Source organism: Etheostoma spectabile, chromosome 1 (assembly GCF_008692095.1).
Source record: "Etheostoma spectabile isolate EspeVRDwgs_2016 chromosome 1, UIUC_Espe_1.0, whole genome shotgun sequence".
NCBI lineage: Eukaryota > Metazoa > Chordata > Actinopteri > Perciformes > Percidae > Etheostoma > Etheostoma spectabile.
The window spans coordinates 16128444-16141236 of NC_045733.1; the positions used below are offsets into that span (position 1 = coordinate 16128444).

The 12793-nt window shown below is 39.7% G+C and overlaps 2 protein-coding genes across 7 annotated transcripts in view; both read right to left on the reverse strand.

The window, feature by feature from the left end:
- Positions 1-2101: 2101 nt before the first annotated feature.
- The window catches only part of phka2 (phosphorylase kinase, alpha 2 (liver)), an 18111-nt gene continuing 7419 nt past the window's right edge, over positions 2102-12793 (reverse strand). For 3 of the 6 annotated variants that reach the window (XM_032512777.1, XM_032512788.1, XM_032512771.1), the window contains 21 exons: positions 11611-11718; positions 11431-11509; positions 10957-11091; positions 10761-10870; positions 10480-10624; positions 10068-10146; positions 9804-9952; positions 9537-9707; positions 8893-9005; positions 8673-8809; positions 8381-8543; positions 7656-7735; positions 7476-7554; positions 7258-7387; positions 7075-7176; positions 6174-6292; positions 5942-5965; positions 5308-5361; positions 3007-3240; positions 2728-2928; positions 2102-2628 (listed from right to left, as the gene is read on the reverse strand). In XM_032512777.1, coding sequence (XP_032368668.1) covers positions 2455-2628; positions 2728-2928; positions 3007-3240; positions 5308-5361; positions 5942-5965; positions 6174-6292; positions 7075-7176; positions 7258-7387; positions 7476-7554; positions 7656-7735; positions 8381-8543; positions 8673-8809; positions 8893-9005; positions 9537-9707; positions 9804-9952; positions 10068-10146; positions 10480-10624; positions 10761-10870; positions 10957-11091; positions 11431-11509; positions 11611-11718 — 2586 coding nt within the window. In that variant the 3' untranslated portion in view covers positions 2102-2454. The remainder of the gene's footprint in view (positions 2629-2727; positions 2929-3006; positions 3241-5307; positions 5362-5941; positions 5966-6173; positions 6293-7074; positions 7177-7257; positions 7388-7475; positions 7555-7655; positions 7736-8380; positions 8544-8672; positions 8810-8892; positions 9006-9536; positions 9708-9803; positions 9953-10067; positions 10147-10479; positions 10625-10760; positions 10871-10956; positions 11092-11430; positions 11510-11610; positions 11719-12793) is intronic. The other 3 variants (XM_032512806.1, XM_032512797.1, XM_032512814.1) reach the window with 3 other exon arrangements.
- The window catches only part of zrsr2 (zinc finger (CCCH type), RNA-binding motif and serine/arginine rich 2), a 24648-nt gene continuing 20872 nt past the window's right edge, over positions 9018-12793 (reverse strand). Inside the window, exon 12 of the transcript XR_004331555.1 lies at positions 9018-9031. The gene's annotated coding sequence lies outside the window, so the exon portion shown is untranslated. The remainder of the gene's footprint in view (positions 9032-12793) is intronic.

Here is a 12793-nt window from a genome sequence, read left to right on the forward strand (position 1 = left end):
AATAAAATGATTTTCAGCCAATTACATTTTTAATACTTTTTATAATTTAACAGTTATTTAATCAGATAAGCTGATTCTGAGCAAATTCTCATTTGCAACAACAACCTGGCCAAGACAAGGCATACAACATGCGAGACAACATAGTTACACATTAAATACACAACAATATAAACATTAAAAATACAATGAAGAGTCTACAAAATGAATTTAAATATAAATATTGAGTGTGGTACAGAATCTGTAGATAGTTTATGCAAATGGCATAGTGCAAGAAACAAACAAAAATGACAGCAGTGCAGGTAAGATTGCTATGCATTGCGGCATAATAGAGACAATAAAGTGAACGTGTGCAGTGTTGCATGTACTGTATGATGGAAGAGAGTCAACTCATGCAGCGGTTTGACAAGCCCAGACAGTAGTTCTTTAAAATCAACAAATTAAAATAAGTATTTTCAAGTTTTTTTTGTATTTCATTCCAGTCATTGGCAGCTGAACACTGGAAAGAATGGCGGCCAAAGAAGGAGTGGGCTTTTGGGATGACTAAAGAGATACAGTATATCTGCTTGAGTGCAGGCTGTGAGTAGGAAGAGCCATAGTAATCGGTGAGCTTTGGTACAGCAGGGCTTTGCCTACAAGGTCTTGTGTATGAGTTGGTACCAGTGAGTTAAGCGCTGGATATGCAACAAGTGCCAGCTGATTAATGCATAGAATTTGCAATGGTGAGTATCATATGGGGCTCTGGTGACAAAACATAGTAATGTGGAACACCACATCCAGTTTTTTCAGAAGAAAGTTTGGGACATTTCTAAAAATGATGTCACTACCACATAGGAAAACCTTTTGCATGCCTCTTCATGTCTCAATGCCTTAGACAGATCAATGTAAACGGCTGCACAGTAATGCTTGTTATCAAAAGCAGCTATAATGTCATTTAAAACATTGAGTGTGTCAAATATGTGTAGTCAACGCAAAGTTCAATGAAGTCCAACCAGTAACAGCTAGAACTCTGATTGGCTAGCTGTTGTGCATTGGAATCTGGCCAACCAGAGCGCCTTCATGTACTACTGCTGGTAGCTGGTAGAAATTAAACAATAAATAGACCAGTCAAAAGATTAGTCAATAATTTTATTATTGCATTAACATACTTTTTTAAATACAGGTCTTTAAATGTTAAATCAGAGACATTTATAATGTATTACGATAGTAAAATAAATATGCCAACATATTTTAATTCTCTCTTTTTTAGTTTTAGTTTTAAGTAAATGCAAATATTTCAGGATTTGGGTTAGCATTAAAAAGGGATAAAATATATTTTTACATTTTACTGCTTCCTGCCATTTTACATTCAAAATTAAGTGCTGGGCTGAAGAATATTTAAATATTCTTTTCCTTTCTGTGCTTCTCAGACTTACAAAGACCCTATTCAACACACTCCGGACCCTTCTAGTACTTAACCAATATCTTGCTGCACTGCCATTTCATTCTTTACATATACATTAGGTATATACTGTATATAGTTTGGACACACTTTCCCATTCACTTGAATAAGAAAGTGTGTCCAAACTTAAATGAATGAACAAATCGTCAATATGTTGCGATACATGCATACAGACTCACTATGTCTGTAGCAAAACCTTGGGGTGACATTCATTTATGGACAGATGGATTATTTTCCATTATTTTTTTAAAACATGCAACACATACACAAAGACAAAAGGACTACAACTAATACAAATTAGGGTCAAAACTGAATTATAAAGAGCCTGGAAGCTACCAAAGGAATTTTTTAAAAAAAGTACAAATTAGTCAGCTCTGGGGGAGAATTAGTAATTTGAGGGAACAAACCAATTTTATAATTTATATTGTATTATTATTGGGCGTATTTAAGCACAGCCATTACAATCGAACAATTAATTATTATATTACTAAATGTAGATAAATCAAAAAATAGTAATTGAGGCAGAAAATAAAAATACACTAATTGGTATAAGGGAAATAATCATTTGTGTGCACAAATGATCCAAATGTTTACCCTAGTAAGTGCAGAGCTCTGTAAAATTATACCATACGACACATTTAAGTACAAGACAGTTAACTGTTCATATTCTCACACACACAACACGAAGAGCACAAGAGCACAGAGCTGTGCAAATTTACATATACTGTTTGCACGTTTGTTATTAAGTCCTGTAAACACACATTTGAGAAGCATGTTTAAGCAATAAATAAGTTCACAGTACAGATTTGACAAAGAAAAAAATAATTACTGTTGTTTGAAATCAGCTGCCAAGCTATGAGGTAACATCAGTGTATGATAGCTACAGAGTCAAGGACTGACTACTCAAAAGCACCACATGGACTGTATCAGCTGACAATAAGAAGCTTTGCTGCCTTTAACTAGGTGATACTTTACTTATAATAAAACATGTCTCTTCACATGTTCAGTTTACTGTTTCACTGCATCAGGCAGCTGGAGCTTGGCAGGAAGTCTTGGACATAAGTGATCGTTGCCTTGGACAAGTAGGTCATGGTGCCATAGCTGCCACTGGGAGCGCTATCGTAGAAAAAGTTGCAGATTCCGGTCGCTGGGTCCTTCTCAAGGAAGTAATCGCTGGCACTGTGGGATTTCTGGGGATGCAGAGGTAGAACAGAGTGAAACCACATGCACAAATACATAAACATTCTTTCTAACTGAAATGCATCTCTTACAATCAGCTATCTCAGTACCTGGTCGCTGAGGAAGAGGTCATTGGCCAGATGCAGGATGCGGTCCACGTGTATAATACTACCAATGCTGTCCACGTCCACGTCAGCTACCAGGCCAAGAACCATCACAGTCTCCACTAGTAGCTGCCGGTACTCTGGTTGAGGGACATGGTTTAGGACAGACTCCACTTGCACCGCAAACTTAATCTCTCCCTCTGTCATCTACACAGAAAACACATAATTAAACACACACACACACGCACACACAGAAAGTCCTGAATTTTGTCTGCGAGATGCTACCTCTCTTGTAGTAGACGAAGGCAACACATATCCGTCGATGGATAGGCCATGGCACTTCTGAAGGATCTTCCAGACCTTCTGGTAGAAACCAACTGGTACTCTGTTGATAGCTCCATCCAGCCTGCGTCGCCTCAGCCACTGGCCTTGCCTCTCCTCCCAGTGCAGCTGTCCATCTCCTGGACCGGGGCCCACAGGGGACAGGATCCCACTGGGGGTGGAGGGGCTACTGCAGCGCTGCGGTAAAAGAACAGGAAGATACTGTTAAAACATATTAAATGGACCATTTTACTGATTTTCAACCTTATCTCAATGTTCTTGAAATGTACTTCTTGTATATGCCATTCCACTTGTCAGTAGTGTCTGTACCACACAGACTTTCACCACAGCATGAGCAAGATCAATTATATATGTAGTTTTTCCCACACTCCATGCTAATTTATTTACATATACAATTACCAGTGACACATATAGTTGTTTATTTAAGAGGGTTCATGTCCAATTGATGAAGACATTAAGCTCTTGTTCCTACGGAATATTAATGCACTGTTGTTAGTCACTTTGGCCAAATTTATTTATTTTAAAATTGAATGCAGCTATCCCGGTTTCAAAGCTTATAAGAGTACTCCATAGATTTAGAATTGCATTCCTTTAACATTTTTGGACTCACAATAGACAGATTTTAAAAAATCTAAATCGATGCAACAGAACCAGAGATATCTTCTCTTTTACTCCACACATTCTTTGTCCATGTCAAATCCTGGCACCTACGTTACCCACAATGCAATGCAACCCACAACAATTGGCTCATGTAGCCTTGAGCTGTTAGCCTCAAGTAGAGATGAGGAGCAGTCTCTAGAGGTCTGGCCAACACACTTATTTCTATCTTCACACCAACAGACTAATAGTCTTCAGCCCCAACCGATGCTGACTCAAGTGACATCACTTGGGGACATTTATCAGATTTCACGCGGCTCCCTCTGGAGCCACAAAAGTCTTTACTTACCTTTTTTTCACATATGCAGTTGTACTCCTCAAAACCTCTAAAACAACTTTGATGTGTTTAATCAGTGGAGCTCCCCTTTAAGAGAATGGTTTGTAGTCATAAGTCTTAAATTAATCACTTCTCCTACTACACTGCATCATCAGGTTTGTGATTACTGGAGAGCCTACAGTGTACTGACTGATAGCATATACAGGTTTGTCATACCATAACAAATACATGTAAAGAAGTTTAAAGCACCCATTTTATGCTCCTTTCCAGGTTCATAATTGTATTTGAGGTTGTACCAGAATAGGTTTACATGGTTTCATTTTCAAAAAACACTATCTTTTGGTTGTACTGCACATTGTTGCAAATCCGGTTTTCACCCTGTGTGTTTAGGTCTCTGTTTTAGCTACAGAGTGAGACATCTCACTTATATACTATCTTTGTTGGGAGTTGCACATGCTCAGTAGCTAGGTAAGATCACATCAGCTAGATAACTCTTTCTCCAACTTTTGTCAGCACAAGGCAGGATTAGCTGGGAGACTTCTTCTAAATGAGGGACACTTGTGGAATACCTGCAGAACAGGGAAGTAGTTCTTTTGGAGATAATGGTGAACTAGTGTGTGTTGTAGTAGTGTTTTGCCATAGAGAACGAGCTAGCATGTGCTACGGTTAGCCACCCCGCCTCGACTAGTGACGTAGAAAGCCGTGGAGATTTTGAACAACTCACCCGGAGACTGAAGGCAGAGGACATTCAGAAACCTGTATCACTCAAAACAGCATGGATAGTTTTTTTCCAAGTTTATATGCATGTGGAAGCGCCAGAGACACAAAATAACACCCCAAATCCCATAAAAGTGTTTTTTTTTTCATAATATGGGAAATTTAAATATTTTCTGTAGTAGTCCTCTCTCTCTCTCTCTCTCTCTCTCTCTCTCACACACACACACACACACAATTATACATTTAGCAGTTATCTTAAGTTACACAGTCCATGCAATCATTCATGCATATTGATATCATGCTCTATCACACTTGGCAAAATACTTCAGCAGACATATGAAAGGGCAAGGCTGGTGAAATTGTATGTTTTAATATAATTAATAACTACTCTAAATAAATAAAAAAAACAATGCCAGCCTTCTCCTAAAATGCAGAAAGACACATGGAATATTTTAGTGTCTACAGAAAATATAAAATGTGAATGAAAATGCTTTTAGGATGAGTTTGCTCAGTGTGTGCACACATTCTAAATAGGGCAACCCTAAGGAGGACAAACAAAGCTAATTGGAAGCAGATGAGGTGAAATGGTTTACCGTGGAGCGAGGAGAAGTGACATTGCTACTCAAGGAAAGACCGCCGCTGAAGATCTACACATGGATATGGATGACAGAAGACAGAACAGTTTGAGATAGTTCACATGATTCTCACACCACAGTCCCAATGATACTGCAGCCACATGGAGCACAATGTTACTGGAGATGTTTGATCTGTAGAGTCAAAGGCTAAGTTTACCTTGTTCAACTAGTGAAAGAAATTCACCAAATGACTTTTCTGGGTGACCGAACAGAAAGACTGTTTGACAAACAATTAATGCCACTTCATGACGAAATGCTATCACAAAATGAGTGATAAGGGTGGGCTACCTAAAATCAGCTTAATTACGGTCTAGAATGGTTCAGGAGCTCAAGAATTTAAAGGTTATTAAAAATGTTATTCTCTTCTACAAAAACCACATTCTTGACAAAGACAATTACTGTGTGTTAAGAGTAGCAAAGCATGTTCTCCTACTGACAAGTGATGAAGTGAGAGTCAAGTCAGAAATGGGCGCTGTAGCTCACACAATGTTAGGAGCCAATGAGTGGTGGTTTATGAGCAGGATTTAGCCAGCGGTTTGGTTGTCTAGACTGATGTTAGAATCATGCTCAATATTATTAAAACCCAACCCACACTGAGAGGCCGAGAGTCATCCAGCTGCAACCAAAAGCAAGAACACGGTTATTCTATACAGACAGACAGATACATGTAGACAGATAGACAGATAGACAGATAGATAGATAGATGGATAGATAGATAGATAGATAGATAGATAGATAGATAGATAGATAGATGGATAGATGGATAGATAGATAGATAGACCATGATTTTTATCCAGTTTTATTATCCTATTTGTGTGTCCCACCTGTTTAATCTCACTCTTCAGCTTTTGTATTCCTGTGCGTTCAGTCTTTGTGGCTCCAGTGTGGCCGAGTTCATGGATGGAGATGGCAGGACTAGTGGCTGTTGACTGGATTGGGCGCACTGATGAATAGAGACAAGAAACAAAACAAGAAAAGCCATTGAACCCTTATTTTAAAGCCTGGTTACAGACCCCTGAAATGCAGCCAACATCTGAATCTGCCATGCTCTGTGAGGCCCTTTGAGCTTAATGCTCATACCTATCTGTTAACACGTTCACAAAGACAATGCTAGCATGTTAATGGTTACCATGTTCACAATCTTAGTTTAGCAATTGCTAACATTTGCTTGCTAAAGTTTGCGCTAAACACAAAATATAGCTGAGGCTGATGGGGGTGTTACTGGTTTTGCAGGTATGGTAATTGGTTGAAAACAAAGTACCGGAGTATTGGACAAAGTATATTTATGACCTGCTGGTGGTGCTGAAGGAATAGTCCAGTGATCAGCAGAGTCATTAGAATGCATTGTCTGGGGATCATGAGTATATTTACCCAATGTCATGGCAATCCATATAATAGTTGTCAAGATATTTCAGTCTGGGCCAAAGTGGAGGATTGACCAACAGACGAGCATGCTGCTAGCTTTGCTAAAAACATTAGGTTAACTTATCAACAGCTACAGTGCTGACTAAAAATTCATTGATTCCTTCATTGGTTTGTCAAAGTACCCGATTGCTTTGCTCCTGTGACATTTATCTCTCAGCTCTACTCGATTTTCACCCAGTCTGACTTCTTCACATCCTAATTTCTTCTCTTAAATGCCTCACCTAAAGCTAAGGGTGCAACATGCTCCCATAAATGAACCCTCACACATACAGTATACTGGAAGGACAAAAAGAGACTCACTGCTCCTCTCCACCCCAAACTCTTTGCCACTGAGGATGTGATGCAGCAGGTTTTTCATGCCAAAAGGACTCAGGCTCATCAAACTTTCAGATGCCTCCTCCCCTACAAAGATAATACACAGCTTTTACTCGTCTCCTGTGCAGGGTAGTTTATGTACGTACACAGTGTTTGGTGCTTTCCTACCAGAACAGTGCAGACTGCGAGCCAGCTCTGTGGCCATCACTTGCATGATGAGTCCAATCCTGAGCCGGAGCATGTCCCCAATGAGAGCGGGCTGGGAGCGCATGTACATGGCTAGATAGACCATGATTTCCTGTATAACAAACACACACAGTTCACAGCTGTAATGTTATTAGTGTCTAAAAAAGGTCCTGCTACAGTCCAGAAGGTTAAAGAGTTACCTGCGTGAGTACAGCTACACTGATGTCCTGACCACTGGCTTCATAGATGAGAGTGTTCAACTCCTCAGGAGGGAGTGGACTGAGAGGAAACAGTGAGGAGGGTAGAGTTGGTTTATGAAGTGATAATTCATTCAATAAACCCTTAGCATAGGCAAAAACTCCAGAGCCACACCAGCTTACACTGTGATGACTCTTTCCCTGGGCTCAGGAGGTAGACCTACAGTCAGCTGCTTGTTATGGGAAATAAGATCTGTGCAGGCCTGAGGAATAGACACACAGAGTTAATTATTATGAAATCATCAAAATTATCCATTATTTATTCTGTAGAGACTCTTTTTACAAAAGTTATATACAGGTTATCAGCAAAGTGTTGCTCAGAGACACTTTGTCATGGCTTAGTGTCTTCTTTTTACTTTAGAAACATCTATTTTGCATATTTTCATATTTATTATTGTACATTTAAGTTTTAGCTTTATGGTTATTTTTAATTTTCTCTTACTTACTATGGTTATTGTTATGCACCAAAATACTAAGGCAAATTCCTTGATTGTAAAAAAACCTTCTTAGCAGTAAACCTGATTCTGATTCTGATGTTGTGGTGCAGTTTACCTTATGGCCAATAGATGACAACAGAGCCTTTTCTTTATTTTGATACACAAACAAGAAGGTTTTTTACCCAATGATTGATCCAGATGGAGGATCCCAAAGAAAATGGTTTGATTATGACTTAACAGTGAATTGTATATGTTTGTTCATTTATTTTTGGGACCTTGATGTTTGGGCCAAGTAACCAAGTTCTGACCAGAGACCTTAGTTGGGCTGGGTCAAAATGTTTTCCACAGGTCAGTTTTGTATCAGGCCTAAAACGTTAGGGTTATTTAGGGAGTAAATGACTTCCCGCTGACCTCAGCGAGGACTTCCACTCTTTTGCGTAGTATCCCAGAGATGTATCTGATGAGTCCCCACTCTTTGCAGGCTCCAGCTTGTACATACAGCTCCTCCAGCAGGGAACGCACGCTGACTCCGCCCTGCCCAGGAACTGACAACTCCACCAGCCAATCAGCCCCTCTGGCCACCAGAAAAAACAACAAAGGACATGTCAGTACAAAAAAACAAATAAACAAAGACATTGTTTACTAATTACTGTGCCAGAGCTGACAATAAGATCTGTGCGTGTAGCTGTCTCTATGTCCGTACTTCATTACGTAAAGAATGTAGAGTATGTCAGCCTGGTCTTGCAGGGTCGGACACTCTTTCAGCTGCTTCACCAACGCTGCAAAATCGGTGTTGCCCTGGGAGTCTCGAGGCAGGTGCAAGTCAGCAGCACTGTCAGACTTTCGAGGGATGTCAGCGTAAGACAAATACACTTCAGAGCAATACTGAAGTCACAAGAAAAGCAAGGATCTGCTGTGCATACCTTGTGCGGCTTTACATGTGGGCCATGCTGAGACTGAGGAGAAACATCAAGTAAGTTGAGACCTTTGCGGCGTTTGTTCCTAACAGGAGTCACAGGTAGATACATAGAAGACTCTGAAATACACAAATTAAAACAACATCTTCCCAAGTAAAACAGAAGAATATTTGAGACACTGCCAATTCATTTTATTTTCTGTTGTTCTTAGTTTAACATGATTTGTATTTTACCTTTTTACCCCACTAAGAGATTTCCTACATTTCCTAATTAACAACACAATAAACTTTTACTTTTTTGTTTTCAACATAATTATTATTATATACATTTTAGCCATGTTAACAAGGGTCTACATAACAGTAGTACATTTAGTCTGATATGTATTTGTTGTAGCTATCTACAGGTTGCCAGAGAACAAAACATGCATAACAATCAGACCTTTTTCTTTCTTTCCCCATTGATCTGTGTTTCTCTTTACTATAACCCAAACTCAACCACAGCTTTAAGCCAAATGAGTCATTTCTGCAATGCCCAACTACATCTTAACGTCAACCTAAATTAAGCCCCAACCATGGACAGCAGCATAACAGGAAACACAATTCAAAGAGGAAACTGACTTTAACTTAATCAATAGATTCCAAATAACTCACTGGGCATGTTCAGGCCCTGAACCTGGGCCATAAAAGACAGGATGTCTCTGGTGCTGTGTTCTGCACTGAAGACATGGTGCTGCCCACTCTGGATGGGAGGAAGATGGGACGTGGTATTGGTGCTGTGGAGGAGCTGTGTGAGGTATTGGTCAAACATGTCTTCAGAGCCCTCTGGAGGTTAAAAAAAAAAAATATAGGTATATATCATTATTTACTTACATTGACAAGTATGACTGAAAGGAGGACACACATGTCATCATAAAATACCTGAGGGCCTACAGTTGTAATATTCCTCTCCATATTCATCATTATCCTCTTCATCCTCGAGTAAGCTGTCATCCTTCTCTTCATCCAGGAAGCTGAGGTGAGTGTGAAAGGAAGTGGTCTGGACACTGGATAGGTCTGACATCTGCACCCTGTGTAGTAACATCCGCAAAAATACCCACACATGCGTAAGAAGTAACAAATACTGTCATGTTTCATCTCAACTCACTATTAGTACGATGTCCTTTGTTGCCGATGGAAACAGACCTCGCTCCAGCAAAGTAGCCATCTTGTAGTTTTCGGAGGGTCGCTAGGATACACGAATCAATTCCATCTCCATCATCAACTGAATATAAAAAGTAAATAAATGCTGTGAAACGCAGTGAACTAATCTGACAAAGTAGCAATATGGAAATATTACAGTATCTACATTCAAGATCACAGCTACAGTATATGAGTAAAAACAATATAATAAAAGTAACCTAGACTGTATTAAAGTGTATGTAGTAATGCATTGCACATTCATTATATCAAATTCATTTATTGTTCAATCTTTGCCATGTCTAAATTATTCCTGTATCATGTTTTGGATGATAATTCTGCAAGCTGCTGGAATTCCATTAACACTGAAAACAAAAAAATGTGAGACTGATTGGCTTTGGGTTAAAAGCCTTATTACCCAGCATGCTGTGGGTGATGGGGAAAGTGAGTGTAGGCCGTCCTGTCATCCTCCAGCAACAGGAGAGATAGGCCAGCTCTGTTCGTAACATCTCCACAATCATCTGGTTGTCCAGTGCCAGGTAGAAATGGTGCTGATCCAGAAACTGGAGCACAGAAAAGAAAGAAACAGACAGAAAGAAACCAAAGTATTAACCAGTAGTATTTATTATTACAGCCTCCTACCAAGTTTCTTTACTGTGATGATGAACATCACAACATCTCAAGACAAGCTAGTTTTACCTGGGGGGTGAATATGTAAGTGCGATTTCTGATCTCGTAGAATTTGGATGTTCCCAAAACTCCAATGTGTCTGTAGGGCCTCCCGCTCAAATTGAGTTTCTTGCAGTTCCCTGTGGCAATGAGACGATATTTTGCTCTTACACACACACACAGCCACACACACACACTAAGGAAAAAGTGCTTGGTGCTTTTTTACCCAATCTGACATAAACATGGCTCAGGATGCGAGCAGGCATGACCCTCATAGGCAAAACTTCTGACATTGTCTGGACCATGATCCCATGATCACTTAACAACTGCCGGATCTCCTCCGATTCTGCTAGAACACAAACTGACACACATACACATAAAAAATTAAGTACATCATATCCCGCCTTCTATAAGAAAATCTCTATATAAACCAATGCTCACATCAAAACATTGGAAATAAGTCTTGGACATCCATGAAATTTTTAAAGTTGTCTGTGAGTTGCCTTCTTCTTTGCCCCACAAGTCATACGGATCTATGAAAAGTAAACTTCCCTTTAATCCATGCAACAGATTTGTTTCAGAGGAGTGGATTTCTTCTTCTTTCAATACGTGTACTTTTCATTTCTTCTGGGATTTAACCCATTTTCTTAATTCAACTTCTGGGCTGATTTTTCCCTCAAACTAATGATTGATCACCAACCTTGTACCACAACATCTGGCTTTAAGTTTGTCGAGAATCTCCTGTTGAGAGGATCTATTTCTCCTGGTGCTAAAAAACCCTTAAAACAGAAATAAGAAGAGACAAAAAGGGGAAATTATTACAGAGGTTACAATGGCAATGGCTAACTTTAGAGGTGGTTTTCAATGGCCCTGTGAATACCTCGGCCAGAAGACAGCTCAAGATGTAGAGCGACTGTCCCCACATGTGAGGCAGCTGCCCCATGGCCACTCTGTCCACTGAGTGAGGATTGCTGTACTCCTCCTCCACCTGTTAGAGGCAAAACACGATATACAGGTACAGCAGTTCAGACGCTATTTAGTCTGATGTTCTCTGACACTATTGTATTGGCAGTTGTATATCAACATTACACACATATCTGTAGTGATGACAGCATTTGGATTATTCAACAGTAAAAAGGACAGAGGAGAGCTGACAGGCTTACCCTTCTAATACCATAGCATCTATACTGGTAATATGTACAAAATAATTCTTGAACAGAACCAGAAAATAGACTAAAGAGAGATGAAAAAAGACCAGATACATGAGACTAGATATTGAAAAATAAGAGTCTACAGCCATGCAAGCACTGTGAGGCTGTACTTTGAGCTAGATGCTAACATCCACATGCTAATATGGTCCCAATAACAATGCTAGTATGCTACCATGTTAATCTTAGTTTCACATTAGCATGCTAACACTTGCTAATTAGCTCTTAACCTAAAGTACAATTGAAACTAATTAGCTTAGAGGTGTAACCTAGTCTGCTTTTTGACTAATAACTAATATTCTAGTTTTTAATATTATTTTTTGGGGCGTTTATTTGAGAGGACAGTTGAAGACATGAAAGGGGAGAGAGAGGGGGAATGACATTCAGCAAAGTGCAGCAGGTCGGAACCAAACCCTGGGCCACTGCGGTAAGGACTGAGCCCTAGCACAGGGGGGAACATCCGGGTGCTACCTTGTTAAGCTTGTTTTTACCCTAACAGAAAAGATTACAAGACAACTGAATATCTGTAAGCTTCTCCATGAAAAACTAACATTTTGAAAGATAAGGACCAGTGCTATCATCTTCAGGAAACACGATCTTGCAAGTGTCTTTGCTAGCTTAAGACCAATGCAGTTGTTAATTTCCCGTCCCGCGCCCACGTTGTTTAAATAGCAAATGCACCTGCGCCTGGGCGTACTGGTCTTACAGGAAGGTGTGTTTAGGTGCATTCTTGGGGTATTGACCAACAAAAACCTGGTCTAAAGTCAAAAGCGCAGCATTTCCTTGTTATTTTAACAGCACATTAGGAAAATGCACCTAGGCTTGTGCACAGCACACTATGCTTGTTACACACAC